General features: G+C 34.3%; 4 protein-coding genes across 7 annotated transcripts in view; 2 read left to right on the top strand and 2 right to left on the bottom strand.

Annotated features, from left to right (window-relative positions):
- Positions 1-1,345, top strand: part of LOC111049882 — a 42,674-nt gene extending 41,329 nt beyond the window's left edge. Inside the window, exon 14 of the mRNA XM_039422718.1 lies at positions 1-1,345. Coding sequence (XP_039278652.1) covers positions 1-81 — 81 coding nt within the window. The 3' untranslated portion in view covers positions 82-1,345.
- LOC111049884 lies at positions 1,340-11,356 on the bottom strand. Of its 3 annotated transcripts, none has more exons than XM_022336063.2 (5): positions 11,016-11,356; positions 8,091-8,242; positions 7,170-7,472; positions 4,760-5,059; positions 1,340-2,669 (listed from the first exon to the last, which is right to left on the bottom strand). In XM_022336063.2, the coding sequence occupies exons 1-5, from the start codon at positions 11,086-11,088 to the stop codon at positions 2,424-2,426; spliced, it is 1,074 nt and encodes a 357-aa protein (XP_022191755.2). In that variant the 5' UTR covers positions 11,089-11,356; the 3' UTR covers positions 1,340-2,423. The 3 variants fall into 3 exon arrangements, with proteins under 3 accessions (XP_022191755.2, XP_022191756.2, XP_039279045.1); XM_022336064.2 differs by having other exon boundaries at positions 1,348-2,669; positions 10,957-11,104; XM_039423111.1 differs by lacking the exon at positions 1,340-2,669 and adding an exon at positions 3,032-3,118 and having other exon boundaries at positions 11,016-11,249.
- On the top strand, positions 11,237-25,654 carry LOC111049883 (protein RCC2 homolog). Its single transcript, XM_039423110.1, has 9 exons — positions 11,237-11,602; positions 12,747-12,981; positions 13,689-13,820; positions 14,641-14,729; positions 15,369-15,483; positions 17,019-17,185; positions 18,320-18,500; positions 20,011-20,189; positions 23,050-25,654. The coding sequence occupies exons 1-9, from the start codon at positions 11,411-11,413 to the stop codon at positions 23,218-23,220; spliced, it is 1,461 nt and encodes a 486-aa protein (XP_039279044.1). The 5' UTR covers positions 11,237-11,410; the 3' UTR covers positions 23,221-25,654.
- The window catches only part of LOC111049876, a 5,126-nt gene continuing 4,424 nt past the window's right edge, over positions 25,641-26,342 (bottom strand). The window contains exon 6 of one of the 2 annotated variants that reach the window (XM_039423112.1): positions 25,641-26,223. In XM_039423112.1, the coding sequence (XP_039279046.1) occupies positions 26,025-26,223 (199 nt within the window). In that variant the 3' untranslated portion in view covers positions 25,641-26,024. The remainder of the gene's footprint in view (positions 26,224-26,342) is intronic. The other variant, XM_039423113.1, reaches the window with a different exon arrangement.

The raw sequence follows: 26,342 nt of genomic DNA on the forward strand, positions 1-26,342 counted from the left end.
GGCAAGGGAGATACTTCAGGAGGATGCCACTGCGGGGTCAATGGTGTGAAATGCCATCCGAAATGCAACTACTGTCACTGACATCGTTCTCACTTGCTACTGTACTCATAAACTAGCTGTATTGTGCTTTGCCAAATGTATTTGCTGTTCAATGTATGTACCGATGATGTGAGAACGCACTGGAAAATCCTATCATCATAAGCTTAGTTTTGTATGTTTTATTTGTTCTCAGCAGACTACCCACAGTACTTACAAGACAAAGCAATGCAGTAAGAATCTCATGTTAGATTTCACATCCAAGGTTTTTCATATTATAACTGTACAGTACTTGAATTTAAACTTGAAATATTTGTCAAGAGGTTTGACTACCATTGTGGCCTTTCAAATGCTAGTTAAATAAATGATAGTTTCTCTAGATTTACTAAAAAGCATTCAGATTGTTGAACCCAACATCAAAATTGAATTAAACAAAATTTAAAGTGAAGGAATTTTTGTTTAATGAAGAATTGCTTGTGGCTACTGTATTGTACATAAGTTTCTGATGTATCAGCTTTTTTATAGTTACGCGAACTTTTGTTATCAGTGAACATCTAATATAATTTATTTATTTCACCAATTTTCACATCCAATAGTCTCTCTGGAACTGAAAAATTTTATCAGTATTGGAAACAAGATCCCTGGAATTTTAACTTGAGTAACATTGACTGCAAACTTTCATTTCACACTACAAAGGCGTATTTCAGAACTACTTTTAATTAGAATTTTATAACATAATATTGATGTTGTTGTTAGATTTTGACTAAAATAATAATTATTTTTCAATGATAACATCAAACTAGTTCTTAAAAACCCAATAATGTATATCAATGCTTGTTCTGTTTCAACTTTTCTAGTCAATATCTTGTTAGTCAGATAACCAGTGATAATATTTTTAAGAATGATGCTTCAGTCATTGATTTGTTAGTTTCTTGTCATTTCAGACCATTTTGCTGTAAAAGAACTGTTGAAATGTGCCATCAGTAGATTTGATTTGATCAAAACATTGAGGTGTATTATAATATTCGATAATTTTGTATGATAAAGCAATGTTGTGCGAAGTTTTGTTCCTTTTATTCGTTAATCACCCAATATTGTTTATTACAAGTGCTGAAGGTGTTCATTACAAGTAATAAGTGATCAATGAAGTAATATTACTGTAATGTGTCTACTAATTTAATCAAAATCACAGATCAGATTTAAATCAAAGTTTATATCAAGTGTTCAAGTTCATACAACAAGCTGGTACTACTTGAAGATAAGATATAATCTTCTCAGAAAAGGCGAATAAATTTAAACCAAATTTCCAGCACAATTTTTTATTTCAACCAAAAATACAATGTATTAAATCTTATTCTAACAAGGAATGCTTTCATTAGCTCATTGGAGCAACCACACATGCACATAAAAAGTATGCACAAGCTAGATAAAAATGACAAGAAACATGAATTTGGAAAAATTCTTCCACATTTACTACTTTGGTCTAAATTACAAAAATCACAGCTATTTCGTTTCCGAAATCTTTGAGTAAAATCACTTTGAGTCAAGGAAACATTATAATGTCTTTGGTGATTTTTCCAGTAAATGTAAAAAATGATATCAAGTCTTACTTGGAAGTAAATGAAAAAATTAGTACTTCCTAATACAAGAAGTTATAATAACTTATAAAGTTAGTAAAACACTAAATATGATAGTGAAGCAACAACTGCTTATAATTAAGAGAATAAATTGAAAGAAAGCTATTATGAATAATACTTATAATTTGTTTAGTCTTTCTTGATATCCAATTTGCTACTTCATTTTATAATAATTATGATTTGATCTTAATAACAATTATTCAGATAACAAAATTCATTGATTGAACTCCGAAATATCATGCTTAATTATGACTTTGTCATTTGCATTTTGTGACATTTTAACAATTTCATTTACGGTTTTCAATATTATCACCAACCCAGAGAAAAAAGATGGAATTTCAACATTGTTTATACAAACCCAACTTACAAGAAACTCGATTTCTGCAATATAAATCCAACTGATGATGAGATTAATTTTGTAGAATATTGAAAACATAATAATCAAATATTAATCATGAAAGTGAAAAAAGTGATAAATTAATCACTTTTATATTAATAGTTTTCCTCAATATTGTATAAAATCATGTATTAGATAATCACATAAATGATCTACTACTGTAGTGGATTCACTTTAAACTGTTAGCATTCGTTATAAATGACACCAAATCTGATAGTTTAAAGTGGATCTTACGAAAGCTGGATGCAAAAAGTACCGACAGGAAAATATCAATTATCTTATCTAAGCAGCAGTCAAGATCTATTGGAAGAATAAATGAATAATTATTGTTGATTGGCGGGGTCAGAATTAGGCTAAATGAAGACGGTGGCATCGTGATCCCAGTCCACAATGCGTCGTCGCCTGATTAGCTTGCCGGGGGCAGAGGAGACCTTGTCGGTGAGGGGCGGCAGAGCGGTGGGTGGTGTGTTCTCGTCCGCCAAATGCACCCCCCTCCTCTTGCGCTCTTCTCCAATGTCACGCCACACTTTGCGCTTCACGCCGCTCTTTGTGGTCTCCAAGTTGATGTTCTTCGACAGACAACTCAGCGGTCTTCTTGGCTGAAATGCAAATTATCATTTAGACTCAACCTTATTTCTAATAGTTCAATCAATCAATTAATTTTTATTCCAATCAACACAATACAATATACATAAAAGAAATCAAAACACAAAAAAATCACAATCGAAAATAAATTTCCAATGAAATACAAAAGCTTCATGGCGGGTGTGCTGAAAAGAAAGAAATGAGGAAAAATACCTAGCCAACTATGGTTTCCCATGTAATTGGCAGGTAGAGGGTATAAAAGTAAGGAAAGAAGGGTGAAGAGGAGAAGAAAAGGGAAGTATTGGAGAAGAAAGTAGGAAAAAAGAGAAAAATGTGCAAAAATTGTAAGCGAGTCCACTGTCAACAAATGTATCTAAAAGAAATTATTAGTCTAAAGGCGGTTTGCGCAGTCAAAGTTTCCAATTTGCCTCAACTTCGATAGACTACTCAGCGGTCTTCTTGGCTGAAATGCAAGACTCAACCTTATTTCGAATAGTTATTAGTCTAAGAGCCGTTTGCAGTCAAAGTTTAAACTGAATTTAATTAGCTGGTGGCTTAAACTCAAAATGGGCCACATTATAACGAACGAGTCTGGAATTTAATCCAGTTTAAAATGAAATTTAGTTCAATCATCTCAAATTTGAGAGAGGAATAGTGAAGGGTTTGGATGTTTTCCTCTCAGAATCATTTTGACGATAAGTGTTTGATGTGCAAATTAATGAATTAACTAATGGTGATGACTTTGCACAACGAACATGTATCACTAGACAGCTCTTAAAAAACAAACAGATAGAAATATATTTATTTCCAAAAAATGCATATGCAAAATAAAAATGTTATGTTCTCAAACACAGTTTCAATACAAACAAGAACATAAAATAAAACCAATCTTATGATTACACTATGAAGCTAAATAACTTTTTAGAAGATGGTCTGCATGGGCAAATGCCTTTGCGCAAACCAGATATTCATATTCAGGTTTTTACAGAGGAAGGAAACACTCATTTTGATGCATTCAGAAGCTTATTGAATATTTATTATTGCTACATTCAGTGATTATTGGGCAGCTCAAAAATAAGATGAATTAGTGCAATGGTGCATACAGATTATAAGAACAACAGGTGTTGAGGCACTACCTCCGTAAACAAAGCCGTAGTGTGACGTCAGCACAGGTAGGGCTCCTACACCAATAAAAATTCGTTGATTTCAGCTGATCTATATCAGCTAGTGTTTTTATTGGTGTAGGAGCCCTACCTGTGCTGACGTCACACGAATGCACTACGGCTTTGTTTACGGAGGTAGTGGTTGAGGAGGCCGCCGAAAAATATTAACACTTCTCACAACAATATGCTTTTGTTTTAGCTTATCTCATCAGACAAGTAGCAGAAAGATACCGTATAATTATGTGAAATCATTAATTACCAGAAAATTATGCTGATTTTATCATTGGATGCGGATACATATTTCTATTGGATAACATTATTTTTTGGTTCTTAGTGAGAAGCTATTTCCTTTAGTTGATGTTTACATGTCAACAAATTCAAGTGACTATTACCAATCATTAGAATAAGACACATAGCATCAATAATTAATTCAACTGTATAGGTTATATATAACTGAGTGTTATAAATTATTATTATTCTGGTTTTTGGAGCATCTAAATTCAAAAGAATGGTTTGTATAAATATTTTTGGACTGAAATTGTTGTAGAAATCTAGAAGACATAACCTCATTTGGACTTTAATTTTAGATAAATTTGGGAGAGAAATAGTACAAGGTATTCTTAGTTTTTCTCTCCCGATCTGTAAAAAAAAGAATAAATAATTCACTCAAAAATAAAATAATGCTTAGAATACTCGTATTATGAAATTATATAGTTACTCTAGTTATTTTTTAGTTAAAAATTTATATTGTGAGATCCACTTGAAACTGTCATCATCAAATCATTGATGACAAACTGTCATCAAACTGCTGACAGTTTGAATTGAATTTCACTCTAGATGACACTTGTCATTCACATTGACTCAATTCGAGTTCAATTTTCAGAGATAACTTTGAAAATATATTATTTAACCATAATGTAGATTGTGAAAGATTAACTTACAGTCAGAGATTTTTTCATTTTCTTTCCATCTGGGGTCATGAATGGCCTGGCTTTTAAAGCTTTACGAGTTCTTTCTTCTTTAGGTTCTTCGATTGTCAATAAGAATTCGTCTAGAGATTCGAAGGAAATACTTCGTCTTCCTTCTTTCACTGGTGTCTGCCAATTCTCCTCAGATTGCAGCTGGTTTACGATCATTTCATCCTCCATACAGCTATCATTTCTATCAGCTTTCAATATAATTGAAGTGTCGTCGAAGGATACCCGATCAATTCGGGCACTCAATGAGTCAATGCAGGTATTCTGTAAGAATCAGAAATAGATCCTCAAGTTATTCGGTGTACAAATAATTTTAATGAATATAAATTTATTTTGATACTTCATGAAAATGACATGAGTATAAACATGTCGTTAAAAGAATGGCTAGTAGATAATTCGATTTAGAAGCTTTCAAGTAGCCCTAAAAACGAGAACAGGAATCTTGATATGATAATTGACCGAACGTAGTGAGGTCTATGTTTTAACTCGGATTTTCTTTTGTCTTTATGTACGGCCAAACGCGTTCATAGAATTCTACGATGAGATTTGGCAGGAATATTCCTTTTTTTAACTGCGCGTCGATGTATACACAAGGTTTTTTAAAACTTTGCATTTTAAGGATAATATGAAAGGAAAAGGAATTTCCTCCATCTACTCTGAAGATAGGATTAATCAGACTATAGAATTATTCATAATCAATCAGCTGAAAAGTGGATTATTCATTGCATGCATTGCACAGATGTCTGGAGAGGCCGGTAAACAGGTGACACCAGATACACGTTTCTCATCCACAAGTATCTGATGTCACCTGTTTGAAATGTTAACAAACTCAGTTCACGTTTGAATTTGTATTCAATATGATATAATTCTTCCAGTTCCGTGATAATCATTCCATCTGATGAAAATTAATTTTTATCAATCAAAAATATTATAATTTCTTCAGCATTATTTAGTTCATTCGATTATTTTTAATCACCTATTAAATTAGTTTGTTCAAATGTAAGAATATTGATACTGATGGGCACGCATAATAATACCATGACTGCAAAACAAAATATTGAAACCAAAGACCTTGAAGATGCATACCTCTTCAAGGTCTTTGATTGAAACTATAGACCTTATAGAAATAGACACGGCTTCTCCAGACATCTGTGTAATCCACTTGTCAGCTGATTGATTATGAATAATTCTATAGTCTGATTAATCCTATATTCAGAGTAGATGATATATAATTAATTATATAGTGATATCAGAGTATGGAGGAATTCATTTTCTTTTCATATTATCCTTAAAATGCAAAATTTCAAAAAACCTTGTGTATACATCGACGCGCAGTTGAAAAAGGAATATTCCTGCCAAATCTCATCGAATTCTATCAAAGCGTTTGGCCGTTACATACATACAGACAAAAGAAAATCCGAGTTAAATCAAAGACCTCACTACGTTCGGTCAATTACCATGTAACACAAATCAACATTATTGAAAATAATTAATATTTAAAAAGTGTTGACACTAGCCTAGATCCTCAATCATCGCCTATCCAACTGTAATATCAACATTAGTCTCACCAAAGCTTCAATGTACAAAGAGAAAACTTGTAAGGTAGCCCAAACTGAACCGAGAACTTTCATGAGATCAGAACCTATTTCATTAGATTTGCCTAATGAAGGCAATGAAATGTTAATATAACACAGACCCAATATCCTACTCTGTATGTGGTTTAGGGTCAAAACATGGTGAAGCAGCAAAGGTAGTAGAGTGTATTATAGAAGGTAGCTGAGAGAATTAGAAATAATGCATGTGTCAGAATATATTAAAGCGGCGAGGGTAGATAGATGGATAGACGCCTTTATTTCTATTTTAAAACTTTACAAATAATGTGGGCAAAGTTAAGGCAATGTAAGAACCCCATCTTGAACTAGAGCCACCAAGGTAGCGTAGAAGGTAGAAGAAAGCAGAGACATTTAGATACGTATATTATTTAAACACTATCAGATACCTTCTCTCTCTCTGATACACCTTCACCATTCTACTATGTTGTCACCCTCAAGTGGGAGAGTGGCCTCTAATTGCCTTAACTTCGTCAACAACCTTTTTATTTATAAATTGTAAAAACACGGTGATTTATAACTAGCTAAATTTCTAGTATTTCTAGTAATAGCTCAAGATATCCATTAAAATGGTTTTAAATATAGGTTTTCCTAGTACATGGTACATGGATATCCATAGTTGAAATCTTCTATCCATTTTTTTGCACCACTTTCTTTTTATTTTGCTTTAATGTGTATTGTTGTTGTTGTTTGCATGTATTCTTTTTGTTATTCTCTGTATTAAACTTGTATGTGTGTGTAAAAATAAATTGAATTGAAATCACCTTGGAAGTTTGTTCGTCGTTTGTGCTGGCAGGCTGACTATCCATTTGCAGCAGCTGTGCGATTCGACGATGCTGTATGATGGCCTTGGTGACAACGACACCGTCTCCAATCGCATCCAGGTCTGTCTCGAGGTAGGGCTTCTCGTACAACCCGCCCGTTGCCGGCAAGCCTTCCACTTGCATCTTATAGACACTGCGTCTTTTCACCTCAGTCATTCTGCTTCCGCTTAAAATCGACGGCGAATCTCCATTCAACGCTCTCTGAGCGTTCATCTCACTCGCTGTTTTCGGCGTACTATTCACCTGTGATATCAACAACAAATATTCACACATATTATAACAAAAATTACTCTTTACCACTTCAATAAAAGAGTAATAAGAGTTGTGAATCATTATCATTTTTTTTATTTTAATAATGTGATCTTCCCTTGTACCTCAATTTTATAAAGAAGTAAATTATTCTCAAGATGAAATATAAAACATTGTTCAGATTTTATAGAGTAATATACATTATACAGATCAAGTCTTAATAAGGCAATGTGACTATTGAAATACTTGTGTTATTTAAATGATGATTATATTCTAAATTTGAAAGTTTCAGAATAATTTATAACTTTAGCAAGCATTACAATATGCATTTTGAGTAAAAAGTTCAACTAACAACAAATTATTTACATGTCGCATATGTTTCAAGCAAAGTAAAGTTCAGTTTAGGTACTGATCATGATTATACTAGTAAAAGCAAGGTACAGTTGTTTCTATTGTCTTGTTTCAATAACAGTGTCACTAACGTGGGATTCAATATCCCACGCTTAGAAGAGCAATACTGTTATTTTCAAAACGATTGAAAAATTAATCTTTCAACAGAATAATAATAATATTAAATAACTTGTTTTAAAGTGATAATCACTTTACCCTCACCTCAATTGGAGTTCTTACAATGCCCTCAGTAGGTGAACGTGGATCTTTAATTGTTGGGAGCACTCTGGTGGCAGGTGGCTCAACTCCACCGTTATCTTCATTCCTGATACTCTGTATGCCAGATGAGTTACCCATGAATATTTTGATGAAATCTGAAACAATTGGAATCATACGATTATAATCATAAGATTAGAACAATGAATACATTAAAAATGCAACTCCACTATGAAAGCTATTCATCTTTTCAACATTTTGATTATATCTTATATTTAAAAAAATGTTAATAACTAGAATAATTTATAAATGGATTGAAACAACGGCCAAATATGTGATGTACATAGTGCCACGGGGATCCCCAAACATCTGTAACCAGGCCAAATCGACTGATACCGATGGAGAAGGCTATGCAGTAGTTTAAATCAAATAAGCTGCGCCTGAATTGGAGGAAAACACAGAACCTGTTGTGTATCTTGAGGTTAGTCAGCCATGGTGAGGCAGTGGTCATCTCTAAGGTCTTATGGTGGACTTTATTCTATCATGGGAGCAAATGCTGTGTAATTGACTAGCCATGTAGTTCTTGATGATCATGTGCCTACCAGCTACTTAGATACAGCATACTATGGACTTTTCCATTGTCACTTGAATTTTAGAATAGTACTTTGGAGCAATTATGAAGGGCTGTGAAAGAACTCACCTTCTGCAAAAGTCAACTCAGTACCTGAAAACCTATCAGCCAATTTTCATACGTTTGAGAATACTGACTATCTACAGTCAGCAACTTACATGTATAGCTCATTGCCGTTTTACGGAGTGAGGTTCACGTCTTTCAGGAGAGGCACCAGCTACGCCAACACCAGGAGGCGAGGCAAGATCGACGTGCCCTACACAAGACTGACAAAAGCAAAATACTTTCCCGCTATGCAAACGGTGAATATTTTCAACAGACTGCCACATTTTTGTGAATTAGATGTCTTGTAGGATCCATCTTGGGAAATTTCTCAATTTCCCTCAGGATTATAAGAGAGTCATTTTCAGAATCTACAGGAGGCGATAGACCATGTTCCTGTACATGATCATAGATTCTCCAAGTGGGAAAATTTGGATGCGATTGATATTGTAACAAGCTATAAAAACTTACCTAGCCCTGATATATACAGCCTATAGCATTTATATAGCGATGACTGCTGTCATCGAGATGCCCCCTGAGCAGATTGATCAATGACTGTCTGCATACTGGTTTATTACCTGATTAATTATTGAAAAAATCGATGATTTCACCTATATTTCAAAAAGGCAATCCAGAGGAGCTGTCAAATTTCAGGACAAAAGCAATCATTCAAAATTTTTTCAAAATTGTCCAATCATTTGTACACACAAATGTCTGCCTATTTTGAGTGTAGCTTTTTCTTCCAATCAAAATATGCATTTTTTGGTTGAGAGACTGTTAAGGGCATTAGAGAGTAGACAAGGAGTTGTTGCTTCAACCCTATTCAACCTGACAAAGGCATTTGATTGTGTCTTGTATGATAATACTGCTGTAAAACTGGAGATATATGGCATATCTGGAGTAGTTCTCTGTCTCAGGATAGTGAGGGATTACTTTGCCAGAAGAAAGCAGGTCATCATGGTTCATGGAGCAGGATGTCATGTTTGGTGTGCTAGAGGGTTCCAACTGCTTTTCCTCATCTTCATTATCATCCTTCAGATGGATGGGAATGAGGCTCTTTTATTTGCAGATCACATCACATTAATTGCACAGGATGAGGCTTCCCAAATGACCATCCCAATTGCTTGAAGAGGCTAGAGTGTGATTTTCATCAGACAAGTCGTGCATAATCCACCTTCCTTTGACAGACAAGAGGTTGTCATAGGAGCAACATGTGAGCATAGTTTGCAGTCGACTGTCAAAGGTGACATATCTGATGCGGAAGCTGAAGAGGCACGTGCCCACCAGGTACCTACTAAAAACCTACCACGGTCTCTTCCATAGTCACATCAACTACGGTTTAAAGATCCGGGGCCACGTGGGAGCATGTGAGAGGATTTTCCTGAAAAAAGTTCTTTACATTATCAGTAGCGCACCTGCCTTGAATCCTACAGCTGAAGGGGAAACTCCATCCATATAGGTTTCAGGAGAGAGGTCAATTGCATCAGCACAACACCAGGACTAATATCAACCAGCCACAATCCAGACTGTCGCGTTTGCATAGCAACTACCCCATTCAAGCCATAAAAAATAAAAAAAACTGCCACAGAATGTCCGCAACCTCCAATTGTGTGGTTTCATGAAGGTGTTACTCAGAAACTTGTTAAGTGTGCAATTGTATGGTATTGGTGATGGCCACTTTTGTTTGAGTTATTTTAATGCTCGCATCTTCTAGTGCCATCTTGATGAACTTTGTGTTTTAAATGTAACTTTAAAAAATTTTAGGCCTACGTAAATTAAGGTATTGCTGATTGAATTTAGTACAGTGAGTTATATTACAGAAGGCTATTAAGTTGACTTTTAATAAGCCTAATAAATAACTTGACTTACGGAACATTGATAGGCTTAACTATTAAATTTATCTGACTTTTAAAATTTGCTAAGTAAGTTACGGTACCTTACCACCAAATTATGTGATGATAAACGGTTTTAATATGAGTTCATGACAATATAATACCGGTACCTAACTTAAAAACAATTGTGTAGGCCTACCGTGTATCAATGTTGCTAAATATTAATAAAACAGGCATTATGTCAAATAATAATAAACTACCTAGGCTAATATTAATATAAAATATATATACAAACAGAATCATTTTGAAAACAAAGATCGGCTAACTTCTTTTATGATCTAACCAACGGTTTTGTCAAGTAGCCTACCTACAGTATATTTCTAATAAAAACACGGAATTCCTCTCAAAACAGAAATAAACACTTACAAAAGTAATAATAAAACTTGTCACTCAAAATAATAAAAACTTGATATCCAGCAAGGTTAATAAAACAGTTCATAAAAGTTATTCAAACAAAGAGCGTTCAAAATTTTTGAAAACAACAGTCAACAGTCAAACCGACAATCGTCAACCGACCTTCGACCTACTTTCGCCATATGGGCATCCCTTCTCCTTCTTTTTTTCAAAGTTGATTGCGATTGGCTCACACTACTGGAAACTCTGCTAACTAAATCAAAATGGAAAGAAGGCTTCAACAACGAAGAGACACCGATGTAATTTAGAATCGATAAAAAGGGCATACGCATACTGGAAGAAGAAGTTTGTTTACGCGTACCTTCTTCCTATCTATTTGATACTTTTTGTTTTGATTATATTTGGAAATGTCATCAAAACGTAAATCAAAAGGTGGACAGGGTCCTTCCAAAAAATCCAAGAAAAATGGCAAACGGCACGATGATGATTTGAGTGACTTCGATGATTTTCACAGTGATGCTTCTAATGATGAATCGGCTAACCATTCTCACAACGACGATACAAATGAAATCGACGACTTGCCGGTTAATGACTCATTGGTAAGTTTGTTTATCTAATTATCATGTTTATTTTCCATTTTTAAAAACATTGAAAGTTGTCAAAAATATCTTCTCCTAATTTGGGTTATCCGGTGTTAACCTAGGTCCAACAACGAGGCCACGCTACGCTAGGTACTCTTTTGTCCTATTATGTGGCAATGTTAAGTTAAAATCTTCTCCAAATCTGACATTTCTTTGAATTATGCGATTCAAACCTTACACGTAGGCCTACTGATATTTACAATTACTGTCAAGGAATTTACTTGCCAAAATGTTGGTGGTACGGTAGGTAGGAACTCGTTAACCATAAATTCTAGTTGCATTAGATACAATTTTATAGCACTGTTTCTATTAATCAGTATGTTGAGAGGTCAAGACTACCTTCTCATTTGAATCTGATGTAAATATATTATTTTCATCTCTTAAAGTGAGTTAAATTGAAACTGCCACCTGGCAATAAATGATGTGTGATCGTTTGTTAATTAGTAGAAAATTGCATTGTTTCTTTTTTGACAGTTATATTCAGCTTAATTTAAATGTAAATAAAAATATTAAGCTTAATAAGTTTTTCTCTCCTTGGGCCACAACTATACGAGCGTAAAAAACGCCAAATTTTTTTCATGCCGCTTCCACACTCTTGCCAAGTTCTTACAAATGTCGACAAGCGCAAGAATGTGAATGTTTGTTATGCCTCCGCTCGCCTTTAATCCGCCCATATAGAAGTATACTGTAAGCACGTTGTAAGTGACTTGAGTGTGGCGCTGGTATTACAGGGTGAATTGATTCTAAACGACGACTCTAGCCGCAAGACAAATGTATTAACGCCTGTACTATTTTACTGTATATTATTGTATCACTTATTTAAACTAGGCTATAGCAGTTGATACAGCGCGGCTACAGTTGTCGTCTAGGAATTAGACCGTCATTGTAAAAACTACATTTACGATCGTAACAGCCGTGTTCCGTTGGCGCCATGAATTTTAAAGTCGTGCCAAATAAATTTTGCGCGTCTACTACTAAGTTACCGTAGTGCTTTAGTCTTGTAGGACAACATATATATTTTAAACCTGTAGCCTACTTAGTATTGTAGTACTAGCCACAGCCATGTAGTACTGTAAATTGCAGTAAGTGTGTCTTTTTACAGCGTGTCAAGGGCCCAGACCACATTGGGGTCATGCTCATTTGTGGATGTGCAAATTGGGACATGTCAGGAAGGAAAGCACCAATCAAGGGTTGTAAGACTGCTCATGTGGGGCGCAATCTCTATTCTCCTCATCGCATCTCGACATTGTCTGGAATTCGGGTGAGGGTGGCTATTAGCGGTTGCAATGCTGCCCATAGTGTTATCATCACTGAGGATTGGAAGGCCATGTGCTTTGGTGAGTAGTAACCTGCTCTTGCCTCTTCAACAAAACAACAACAGCTTTCATGTCAAGAAACATGTCATGACAGCTTTTATAGTAATGAGTCAACAAATAATGTTCAACTTTTTTGTCTATAAATAATAGAAAAATTCACATAACTTTGTTATTTGGTGAAGTTAAGCAGCACTTTGTAAACATTTCAACATTTGATGCTTATAAATCTCAAAAACCTTTTTAATGGAGTTTCGTGAAGAGCTATTACAGTGAATTAACTTTTTTGTCAACTTTTATCTACTGCACTTTTTAGAATAGATCCATCATAATGTTTTAGTTCATCAATATGTAGGTGATTATTGACTTCCTAAAATATGAAGCTTGGCAGGTATTTCAAAAGCAAAACTAAGCCTTGGAACTCTGCACCAAGCCTTTGCCAAAGTTGTAACTTCTTGAAACCAATTTGAGAACCATCCACGGCGCCACCGGTATCAGTTTCATTGGCTTTAATTTGAAACACATTACACTCCTGAAATTCATTTCATCCTTTAAACTAATCTTATTTTAGTACCGGTAAATCAAATTCTTGAAGTAATATTGCAGAAAATGACTAGTCTCAATCAGACTACATATAGCCCAATCTAAAGTTATCAAATAGAAAAATGTGTTTTTGTTATTCCCCCCTTAGATTGAAATGAAAATTTGTTTTAATTTAATTGTTTCTGCAGGTCGAAATGAGAGAGGACAGTTGGGTTTGGGAGATATTGTCAGGAAAGACGTTCCAACGTACGTTGAAGAGTTGAAGGAACACACTGTCGTCAACGCTGCCGTGGGACGCAACCACACTCTCTTCTTAACTGGTAAATTATTCCCTAGACAAGGTTTTTTTTCGGGAATTTCACAATATGTATTGGATTGTTAAAATATAATTTTAAGTATCAACTAATGTTCAAAAAATGATAAAAAGTGGTCCCTAGTCAGTCAACATTATTGTACAATATCATTTCGCTACCTACTTATAACATCAGACCACACAAGACACAACTAGAATAAACACGATGCCATTAATAAGGAGGCCTGCTTATAGTATCGTGTTACTATTGTAGGATGATGCTTCTAGTTAACAGCCTGAAATTATTAGTAGGATATTTACCATCCAGGACAGCTAAGAAAACATCAAGGTTATGTGTCTCAATTATTATTTTAGGCTGTGATACTTGCATGTAATATTATTCTGACCATTTTTGTAACTCCCAACAGATAGTGTCCTCTCAATTATACAGAAAATTATCTAATAATATATTATATTATTCAAACAATGAAGAATAAAGAGTAGACTGTAGTTCAACTGAAATTGATAAGATTAGATACATTTTATGAAAGAAAGCAAAACAAAAATATATTGAAAAACAAGTATACTAGGCTAAAAAATGAAAAACATTGCATTAAAAACACATCAATAGAAATACTATTTGTTCCAATCCAAAAACTCATATCGTATTTCTTAGTATGTTCTGCTATTTATTTCGATGTTATGGCTTATGAACTTGTGATGGATATTTCGGTGCTTTATTGAGTTTCTGGTAGTTTTGCAGGTACTTGAAAAAGTGCTTGACAATGCATCGACTGGTGATTGGTGAGTTACTAGTTTGAAAATAATTGTTTATGATGTTGGTTCAGATCGCGGCATCGTGTACGCCTGTGGCGATAACAAGATGGGTCAGTGCGGATCTGGCAATGGAGCACAGGAGCATCTGACCGCTGTTCGCGTAAGTTTCTCTTGAATTTTCTACTCTTTAGGATTTGAAATGCTTTTGGACCAGAGAGTGTTTCTCTATAATTTTCTACTCATAATGAGTAAACTAAATTTAATTTTAGTGAACTAAAACTTTAAGAACTGCACAATGAGAATATCAGTTCATACGGAGATAGATTAGATGTCGTTTGAAACTCAGAATGTATTCATGAAAGTATTTTATCACATTATAATAAACTATTTGATCAAATTATAATAAATACGACTTTAGCGACATGTAAGCTTAGCTAAACGATGAACTTAGATTATAATGACAATATGTCGTTTTTTTTTTCATTCAGTATGTGCGTAGATAGTGTATATGATCCCAAGTCCAAATTTTAGTGACTTTTATGTCTACTCCTAGTTCATAGAAAAGTCTGGAAAGCAATGGAATTGGAAGTGTAATATAAGCACTATTTATTTAATATTATATGTCGAATAGAAAGGTGTTATAATACATATTCCTGCATCTGTATTACATTCCACTGTCTAATCCACAATTATAATGATGAATTATAAATAAACCATTTTGATGAAAATTTATCTTGTCACTCTATGAGTTCAGTTCATTTCTTAAGGAGATAATGAATTGCTATTGTGGTTGATGCAGGTCAGGTACAAGGGTCCTCCTATTGTTAAAGTTGTGTGTGGCGCAGACTTCAGTGTCATTTTGGATTGCAAAGGAATGTTGCATTCTTTCGGCTCTCCTGAGTACGGCCAACTGGGTAAGTCAAATTTATAAGCAAAGTGCACATCATTTTTGTCTAAAATTCAATATAATTTTCTCTTGAACAAAATATTAAGATAGTGGTTAGCATAAAGATTTTTTGCTCAGAGATTGCTCACGCCGATTTTTTTTTTTTATTCCTGCAATTCAGTTATCAATTGTTGAGAAATAGTGATTATAACAAAGGAGAGGGATTGATCAATGTGGATGGATTTATTAGTAAATTATGACAATCAATTATTTAATGTGCATTTTGTAGTAGTGAAATTAAATAAATCGATAGGGAATCTTGAAATATTTGGTTCACCTAATGGTCTTAATCTTGGATAATAACATATCTAGTAAAAGAAAGTTGTGTTCGGGGGGTGGGTGAGTTTGATATATGTGATTTGGTGGAATACGGATTCCCAATTGAGAACGGTAAATTTGAACGATTCTTCAATCATTAACTGATTTTGACTTGAGATTTATAACGTAAGAGATCTTTTTTATTTTCCTTTAGAACTCACCGCAATTTCCTGTAAACTCCCAATCAAAGGCGTTCCACATTCCTCGTCATTTCGGCTCTAGAAACCTGCTCTAATAAAGCTATATCACAATATTTTTCTGTAATTTATATTTCTTTCCCGATGAACAATCAATAGAGTATTGGTTTTTATTCAATTTGACGGGCATACGAAGATAGGTCTTGATAGGCTATTAGACACCGGATCCGTAATGGGTCGGATAGGTATTACACAATAATTTTTATTTCCGTTAATAAATGCAGATCCTCTTATAGGCTTACTGATTTTCATTCGTCATTTTGAAATATACATTTATAACATTTAGTTATGGAAAAATTATTCTCATAGATATGGTACTGTTGTCAATCAGTTATGACATTGATAATATCACATGGTATTGAGCAATGATTTTTTGTCAGATTAGCGTTTTATTAATAGTTCATTTTGATTGTTTTGGTTTGTAGCCGGATGGGATATTTCATTTTTGTTTTTGCCTTTGTATTTGTAATTTTCTTTATACTAATCTTATTGTTTGTATTTTTATCATTTTGCAAGCAAGTTTAAAAAATATATATCTAAAATGAACTCACAGCTAGCGCACAAGTTCGCCTTGCTAGCTGTGCCAATTCAATATATTCATTTGAAATGTATTATTCATTTCTATGATTATGTATCTACTGTATATTTCAGTTATTATTGTATTGATAATTTTAAGTATTTCAAGTGATTTTGTATTTTGGCGAAGTAAAGATTTTGATTTGATTTGAACATTCTATAGACTGCATCCCCTTGATTCGCCGGCCAGGATAGCCGAGACGACTAAGGCGTTGCATCCTTTAGTCTGCTAGTGCTACCTGGTCGAATCCCATAGAATAGGCATGGACGTTTGATCTCCTCAGAAAATCACCCTCGCACTTTCATTACCCACGCACAAGCAAAAAGTTCATGTGGGAATCATCCGCTATGAAAAAAAGTGTTGAAATATCTCAAATCTTCCATTACCCATGTCTTATTTGAAATTTTCCAGGTCACAATTCAAATGGCGAGTACATTGGTCGGGCGAACAAGATTTCGTACATGTGTGAAAAGGTGCCAAAAATAATAATGCTGTACGTTGATAAGGCCAAGGACAACCATACGACACCCATTGAAGTCACCGATATTCTCGACGTGGCTTGTGGAACCAACCATACGGTAAATTTGATAATTAAGTTGAAATTTTCATCAACTACTTTCTGTTAGAATTAAAAATCTGATGAAAGAAAATAATTTGTTGTAATTTTATCAATGAAGTGGTGGTTCTTATTCTTGATTGTCTATAGATTTTTGCAAGAATTAAACTGAAAACCGGGAGGGAGTAGTTCTGTAAAGGAGAAGATTTGTATTTAGGCTATACAAAATATTCCGGTCCCTCAGTTGAACCCACCTATTAGTGACTTATATAGAGACCTGTATACAGAGTTTATATTCTTCAGGTCTAAAAAGTCAACTATGCATACAAGGCAACTCTGAAAAATTTAAGAGTTGAGAAAAGTGAACCTTCGTAATCAGTTTGTAGAAAATTAATAACTTGTCATCTTCTAGTAATTAGTCTTCTCAATATTTGAAAACCTCAATATGGAGTGATTAGGCTGGCTCAGGTCACTATCAGTGTTCTGGCTGTTGAGAGTTTTCATGTCGAGCCCGATTAATTTTAGAGCCAATAAATAATTTAGTGTTGGTTTCCGAGCTCGGGATTTGGCTAAGTTCTAGACTTTAAACAGATGGAGTTAGAAAATTGGCTTTCCGAAACGGTGCGTAGTCGTAGTCATTGTCATAGTCACGTTTGAATTAAATTTCGAAAAACTAGAAAATAGAACACAAAAAAGAGAAAACTATGTAAAGTTACAGCTATTTTGAATTATATAGGAATGTTTAATTTTGTCAAGGAAAAATGTTTCCAATTATAGAAATGAGAAAATAAAACCTGCGACTAGGTACTGTCATAAAAACTGCGACTACGCCTAGTTTTGGAAAGGCAATTTTCTGACTCCAGCTATTCAAAGTCTAGAAATTAGCTAAATCCCGAGCTCGGAAACCGGCCCTTAATGTTTTACCAACATAAGTTCGTGTTGAATTTCAATACTAATACTTTTAGTTGATTAAGAAAGAAGATTTCAGGCATCATTAGTACGACTCTTAGGGAATTTCATCTATCTCTGATACAGTAGGTGCACATTAACCGATAAGCCGGATTAGCGAGGTTGTATGGTAGTGTATTAGCCGAAGTAGTCATTGAAAGTCACACTATTAATAATTAATTGATGAGTAATTGTATGTTGGTTGCAGGTTGCTCTGGACTCAAGGAAGCGCGTGTTTGCTTGGGGCTTCGGCGGCTACGGGCGTTTGGGCCATGCTGATACCAAAGACGAGTTGGTGCCTCGCCTTGTCAAGTTTTTCGAAACTCAAGGCCGTGGTGCCAAGGGAGTTGTGTGTGGATCGAGCTTCAGCATTGTTTACACTGAGAACAGTATGTATTTATAATTATATCATTATTTTTATCCTTTATTTTCTTATTCTAATGGTTTTGTTGTATATTTAATACTTGTGATTCATCTTTTAACTTGGCGATTGTCGGCTGTTGGTAAGCATTTGTGAATCTGAGGACAATTCTGTGTGTCGGCCGACAATCGGTTTATGTGAAAACGTCCTTAGGCGTTTACTGGTGCAGATATCTTCTCGGATGCTATTCTGGCTTCCCATTAGTGAACTAAACACTTATTGTGCTCAGCGTGAAACTTTATTGTGAAAAGCACTTCAAACTGTAGTTTCAATAGAAACATTTGATGAATATGAAGCACGGATGCTATTTATATGGAAGACTGACAGTTTTAATTGAATTTACTGACACAATATTTTACTGTAAAAATGTTCTGAATACTGTACTTGCTCCTTGACGTTACAAGCCATTCAGAGCCTTGGCCTTCTTCAAAGAGCCTCTTCATTCATCTCTATGGGTGCAAAGTAGTGGTAGCTTCAAGATTGAGAGTGTTGAATTTAATGCATGTAATTAGATGGTGGCGAATAGTGGAGCGGTATGTCTCTACCCATTTCAATACATGTATTACATCAACACTTTCCAGCTAGTTAGTTTACTTCCACTATGTTTGCACGGTGTTAGAAGCAACCTTTCAAATTGCACCTTATTACAAGCCTCATGCCTCCATCCTCTGACGCTCAATTATTATTTAATATTTTCATAATTTTCCAATATAAATACTTATACTTCACTATTTACAAATAGTAATCTAATGCTTTAATAGTAAACTATAAATAAGTAATTGTAAAATATTTACAAATAGTAATTTTACTAATGCATGTACAGTACTTTTTTACTATTGATATAGGAATTGGAGTAGTGTCACAGAATACATACAGAATGGAAACTATCAATTAAACGCCTATCCAAACAATGCTTTTTACATGTCACAAATACTTGAGTGGAAGAGACACGTCACGTGACTGCGCCATCTTGTTGGAAGTTAAAATCCTGGTCTTTTGATTGGCTCGCGGCAGTGAATGAGACAGATTGATCCGGATCAGTAAAGTGATCCGAACCTCCCATCAATACTATTACCACAGTATACATACAGTATGGAAACTCGGCTAGTACCCTGGCGCAAAAATCCGCCATCTTGTTAGGAAGTTCCGCATTGTAATAGTATTGATGGGAGGTTCGGGTCACTTTACTGATCCGGATCAATTGATCTTGTTTAATGCCGCGAGCCAATCAGAAGACCAGGATTGGAACTTCCTAAGGTCACGTGACGTGTCTAGTATTTGCGCCATGTAAAAAGCATTGGTTGGATAGGCGTTTGATTGACAGTTTCCATTCTGTACCTATTCTGTGCTATTACAATGCTAAACTTTCTTCCAAAATGGCGGATTTTTGTGACAAGGTACTAGCCGAGTTTCCATTCTGTATGTATTCTGTGGTAGTGTAGTGGTGGAAGTAAGGCTAAATGTTTTGCTTGTTGCAGAGATGTCATACTTGTTTGGTCAGACGAAGAAGACGGGTGAGGCGAACATGTATCCGAAGCCAATCCAGGACCTGTCCGGCTGGAACGTGCGAGCGGCCGCCTGCGGCAACACGTGTGTCGTGGTCGCAGCCGACAACAGCGTCATCTCCTGGGGACCCAGTCCGGCATATGGCGAGCTGGTAAGCCTAACCTAAGCTTTAAGACTTGAAAATGTTACAATTCATGGAAGTTTCGAATACCTCTTAAGGTGCATTTTCGTTTATGCGTAAATTTCCGCAGTCGACGACAAGCATTGTTGACATTCATATGGTCCAAATTTCAAGTGCGCTAAAACAGCTGATCAAATAACTTTTCATTATTTGTCTTTATTATTGAATAATTAAACATTTCTAGTAATATCAACAGATTGCCATTATTTAAAAGTAATATCGGGGAACCGAGCTTCGCTCGTTATTTTTATTTATTGATAAACAGAACACGATTCTCTAAAATGATCGTGTTTATATTTTACACCTGGCTATACGTCAGCTTATGAATTTCGGGGATGCGATATTTTGATTTTCCACAGTATCACTCGCTCACTTTTTACTATCCACAGACGACGAAAGTCTCAGCTATTTCAGCCAAGGATGAATTATCTGTTTACTTTCCTTTTCCTATTACCATAGGTAAGGAAAGTATTGCTTTCCGAAAAAAATAAGGTACCCCAATTTCTTAATTTCTATACGTTTCAAGGTCCCCTGAGTCCGAAAAAGTGGTTTTTGGGTATTGGTCTGTATGTGTGAGTGTATGAGTGTATGTGCGTCTGTGTACACGATATCTCATCTCCCAGTTAACGGAAGGACTTGAAATTTGGAACGTAAGGTCCTTACACTATGGATCCGACACGAACAATTTCGATCAAATGCAATCCAAGATGGCGGCTAAAATGTTATCAAAAACAGGGTTTTTCGTGATTTTCTCGAAAACGGCTCCAACGATTTTAATCAAATTTATACTTGAAAAAGGCACTGATAAGCTCTATCAACTGCCACAAGTCCCATATCTGTAAAAATTCCAGGAGTTCCTCCCCATCTATTCAAAGTTTGATTTTAGATTCCCAATTATCAGGCTTCATATACAATTTAAACAAAAAATTTCAAGTGGAAAAGATTGAGCATGAAAATCTCTGCAATTAATGTCCAGTAACATTTTCACCTAAAATTAAAAATAAGCTTGAAATTCGAGAAAATGTGATTATTAAATTGCAAACTGTTGGCAACTGTTGGTTCTATTAAATCATTCACTACGAAGAGATAGCAGACCTCGTGTGTTTCCAGCATTATTGACCTATCACCAGCTGTCTCATATCTTTGAATAGTAGACTTGAGATGCGCGAGAACACTAGCGTCAGGTGATCAATTATTTTCATAACGGCAAGGAAAGTTGTGTGAGTGCGCCACACCATATTTTTTATGTCGTTCAGTTTTTTCAAGAATGAGACCTAGTGCAATCTAATTTTTATATCATAAACCTAATATGTTCCAAATTTCGTGGAAATCGTTAGAGCCGTTTTGGAGATCTGTTGAACATAAATAACCAGATATAAAAATATACAGAAATTGCTCGCTTAATATAATAGGATGAAAAAGTATAAGCTCAACCTGCCCCATAAAAACATAATTGAACATAATCTTTTAGGTTATGTAGCTAAATTGAAATCTACCCAATCTGAGATTCTCCCCTGTCGTGGTCGACGACGGCATTTACGCACAAAGGAAAATCCAGCTTTAACAGTGTAGACACATGAGGTTTTGAGCCGTTTGAGGTTATTGACATATTTCGTATGAAAAGTATGTTGATTTTACATTCATTTATTTGAATCAGTACCCAATACTTGGGGCAACATCGATCTCGTATAATTAAATTACCAGTACGAGTTGTAGTTGGTCAAAGTCAGGTTTTTCAAACGTTGTTACAGTTTATTTTTCAAACTTTCTGTTATTTCCTTGTTTTGTGTTAAAATTTCATTTGAAGAAGAATGTCTGAGATCAAGTAAAAATAAAATAATGTGTGCAGGTTGCACAAAAGCCGGTTAATTTTTAATCATGATTAATTTCACGAGAACCAATCAGAGAAGCCTTCTTTTTTTAAATGCTTTCTTTGATTGGTTCTCGTGAAATTAATCACGATCAAAATTTAACCGGCTTTTCTGCAATCGGGCTTTAAGTATATTCAAAATCTAATCTGTCAAATTTAATCGTTCAAAGTGTTGGTAAACACTTAGGGCCGTTTGCACAGTGACAGTACTAAATTTCATTTTAAACTGGATTAAATCCGTATCAAGGCTAATTTGTTATAATGTGTTTCATTTTGAGTTTAAGCCACAGCTGATTAAATCGAGTTTAAGCTTTGACTGTGCAAACGGCCCTTACTGATTCTTCACATCTTCACAACTCAGAATAGTACATTTTGATGGCCAAATTCAATGTTTCTAAACAGTTTAATGTTGGCCAAATCATTTATTTCATTCTTGCTGATTCTTTGTATTTATATGTGAATAACTTTGGAACTGTTTGACTGATTGATGTGCGGGTTTTTCCATTCAATCTAACTTTAAATTTCGTTTCGAATTCATGTATAACATGATTGCCTTCCAATTAAAAATAATAAATCACTTTCAAACTGAACGATTAATTATCCTTGTATATGAAATGCTAGGTCGTTCTCCAACTTTTCACCCACCGTTTAGAGTAGAGCACTTTTCTCATTCGCCTGTAGACTATCAATAAACTATTGAAATCATGATTCTCTGTACTATCCATTCCCTTAACAATAGTTGGTACCTCGTTTTGTTAATGATAGTTTATGTTACAGGTGAAGTCATTCTTTGCTACTGCAAAACTATTAATTATTATTTCAGTTTGCCTTCTTATTTTGTAGTTGCAGGAAAGTGGTATTAAGAGCTGGATTCTCTGATCTATCTATACCCCCATCAAAAGTTGGTAGTCTATCTTGTTTTGTTTTGTTTGTTACTATATCAATTTTATTTTTTTTCAGGGCCATGGTGAAATTCGTAAATCTACAACAAACGCCCTTGAAGTGCGAGCATTGGAAGGAATTTACGTGGAGTCTGTATCTTGTGGCATGCATCACACTCTGATGATTGCAAAGGATGAAAGTGACGCAGAGAAGGAGAAGATAGAAGCGCTGCCCGAGTACAAATTGTGAATGCGTGCGTGCGTCAATCAACGTGTGTGTGCTTCGCTCGACTCAAACAGGTCAACTTGATTCATGTGTTGCTCATGAAACAGCAGCCATCGATGTGTCACATGTTCACCTTGATCAATTAAACAATTTGAATCTGAACATTTTAACAATCTTGCTGGTGTTCTTCATCCGGTCGTAATTAGTCGATGTAAATCAATAATGAATAAGTGAGCTGGTTTGCTCTATTTAATGTTTGAATTTTCCTGGTTAAAGCTGAGCTTTAACTGATACTTAGATGTGTCTCATTCCGTTCATGGTGAATAACCCATCTATTTAAATTAGCTGTTGTTTAAATCTTGAACTATTTTTGTCTATTCTGTTTGATAATTGGGCTGCATAGCCAGCTGTGAAGTGGTCGAGGAAGCACAACTCTGTGATCGCAGTAAGGGATGGCGGATTCAGAATATTCCAAGAAATTATTCAAATCGCATTATTTAATAATTAGGATATTCTATTTTATATTTTTGTAGAATCAAATGAGTTTTTCACTATTACTTTTCGTCAATTATGAGAATCTAATTGGTACTGTTATGATGAAATGTAATTTATTACGAATTTGATGACTAAATATTGTAGTTTTAGGATTTATAATAATAATTAGTTTTATAAGGTGATTGGCCTAGGTACTTGGTATTATTTACAAAATTTCAGTTCGTATTTATAAACAATTCCCTGATTTGATGCACCTTTCTATTAAACCATGTTACTTCCAAAGATTCAGAGTAAAAGTTATCATACGTTTATATAAGAAGACTTATTATACTGAAAATTGCATCTTTAATATTATTTTGTTATACTTATCAGCCATAATTAAATAAAAACACACATATGTTGTCAAATTTGAATATTGACAATAAGAATTTATTCACACAATATTGACAATGACTCAGTCGAATTTTTACTTATCAGCCATTCTATAACATCTGCAGACAACAGAGTATTCTTTTAATTTGACATTACACAAGTTGAAATTTACGTATTAGTCTAGTACTTGTAAAAACTGCTCCATTAACTCATTCTTAAATGTTACTATTATTTAACAGAACCACAAATCATAATATTATACAACAGGCTGAACCCAAAACTCTCCCAAATGTTGATAAATAAAAAGTTTCCAAAACACCAAGGTTATGATTTCACTTTTCCGTTTAGTCAGTTTCCTTTCAAAAACAATAATACTCAAATCACTTTTAATTAGAAAACGCATGAGTAAATTCAAAAAATTTAGAGTCAGTATTCTACCGTACTTTTTTAAGAACTGCCAACATAAGTTATTACTTTTCAGATTTCTAAATTAATGTTGTTCAATCATCTCATAATACTTGATATTAGAAGTGAAGGCAAATGTTCCAAGTACATGCGTTTATGGAGAAGAAGATAAATTACAAATATGAGTGGCAAGGAGGAAGGGAAGGCTGTTTAGAACGAATTAATGAACAATATTATTGAATAAAATAGGGGAACCCCGTGACTACCCACATAACGCAACACATAGGCTATAAAATTATTATCTTTTTTTCAAATAAACCCTCTACTGTTATTATTTTTCAGATTCATACATTAACATTTCCATTCTTACAAGACTGATCTACTAAAGTAGCATTGTTTTTTATATTTATTGTAGCATTTACAGTGAGATCTTTTTATAGCGATGTTATTCTTGTAACACATTTAAAAGGAGAAACGAATTGTTATAATTTCATTTGTAGGAAGATTATGGGTGATTTTGTTCAACTTACTCAGAGAATTTATTCATTCTTTCCAAATTGGGGAAGCATGTGATGAAAGATATTCGCAATTAAGACGGTTGAACATGAATGACTCATTTCAATTTGTTTCTCCTTTATTTTTTCTCCTATTTTTTACTTGATACAATATTATTATATTATGGGCAATTAAACCTATCTATAGATTCTCTTCACATTTATCTGGTAATGTCAAATAGAATTTCACGATCATACAAACATACCTTGAAATATATTGTACCAAAAATACTCAGTAATGTTTCACCTTCTCATTGAAATTGAATTTTAATGAATAATTAGTAGTATGTGGCTGGTGACCATTTGCTAAATAAATCATTAATTTATTAAACAAAAAAACTTGACATAATTGAAGCTCTGAATTCCTAGAATAAACAACTGCTTATTCACTTTTTAATTTTATATTTCTTTCTTTCACTTTGACGTATTTTTCTTGGGACACCTATGATTTGAATGATTGTATGTTAATAACTGATGTATGTTAATATCTTAAGGTTATTGAAGTTATAGCTGTGTGTCCAATTGGATTAAAGTACATTTGGTCGCCAACTAGTTTCGTCAGTAAATCTCAAGAGTTTGCATTGAATTGTATGTTTACTTTCACTTGAATAAAAAACATTTATCTTTTAAAAGAATTCTTTAATATTTAACCATTTATTACCTGTATAATTGAATGGATGAGGATCACAAGCTGAAACTTAGCCAATATCGGAGTAGTCTTCTCTCTCAGCGGCTCTCCTAAAGATTATGAGTATCTCTACCTTCCAAACGAATTGTTCTCAATCCTCATCAATATGCCCTACAAAAACATACCACCGAAATTTTTCCAAATCAAATCATTTGAAGTTTTACGGGTATCAAAATAGGTCTCAGTAAACAAATTTCTGGGTAACACTTAACTTAAAAATAATCTATGATATCAACAACTTCATACAAATTGATAACAAATAACCTCATACTATATAAATTGACATTAATTTATATGAACTCAATATCCCAGACTTAATGCTGTAGAACTACCATAGTTATGATTTTGGACAAGGCAATTATGTCATTGGAGGGTATCTCGGTTATAAAGTCGAGGTTTGTGGCTAGCTGGTCAGAAATCGCCGATTGAGCCGGATATGCAAATGTGAAAGCAGTGAACACAATTGCTGCAGCAATGTAAATATTGTTCACCTCAGTTCCCACGAACTTCCTTCTGTAAAATAAAATCAATTTAAATTAACTTCAAATTAAATTTTAAAATTCTCTAGTAAGCATACTTAACACATATCAGTTAAGCTGGTAAGCAGCTTTAACAAGCCAACCAACCAAGTG

Source organism: Nilaparvata lugens, chromosome 3 (genome assembly GCF_014356525.2).
Source record: "Nilaparvata lugens isolate BPH chromosome 3, ASM1435652v1, whole genome shotgun sequence".
NCBI lineage: Eukaryota > Metazoa > Arthropoda > Insecta > Hemiptera > Delphacidae > Nilaparvata > Nilaparvata lugens.

Coding starts and splice junctions, on each gene's coding strand:
- LOC111049884 (XM_022336063.2), bottom strand. CDS start 11,088: ATGAACTGTTTTATTAACCTTGCTGGATATCAAGTTTTTATTATTTTG. Junction 8,243..11,015: donor CAAGTTTTATTATTACTTTT/GTAAGTGTTTAT, acceptor CAATTGTTTCAG/ATTTCATCAAAATATTCATG. Junction 5,060..7,169: donor ACGACGAACAAACTTCCAAG/GTGATTTCAATT, acceptor TGATTCTTACAG/AATACCTGCATTGACTCATT.
- LOC111049883 (XM_039423110.1), top strand. CDS start 11,411: ATGTCATCAAAACGTAAATCAAAAGGTGGACAGGGTCCTTCCAAAAAA. Junction 11,603..12,746: donor TGCCGGTTAATGACTCATTG/GTAAGTTTGTTT, acceptor GTCTTTTTACAG/CGTGTCAAGGGCCCAGACCA. Junction 13,821..14,640: donor CCACACTCTCTTCTTAACTG/GTAAATTATTCC, acceptor ATGTTGGTTCAG/ATCGCGGCATCGTGTACGCC.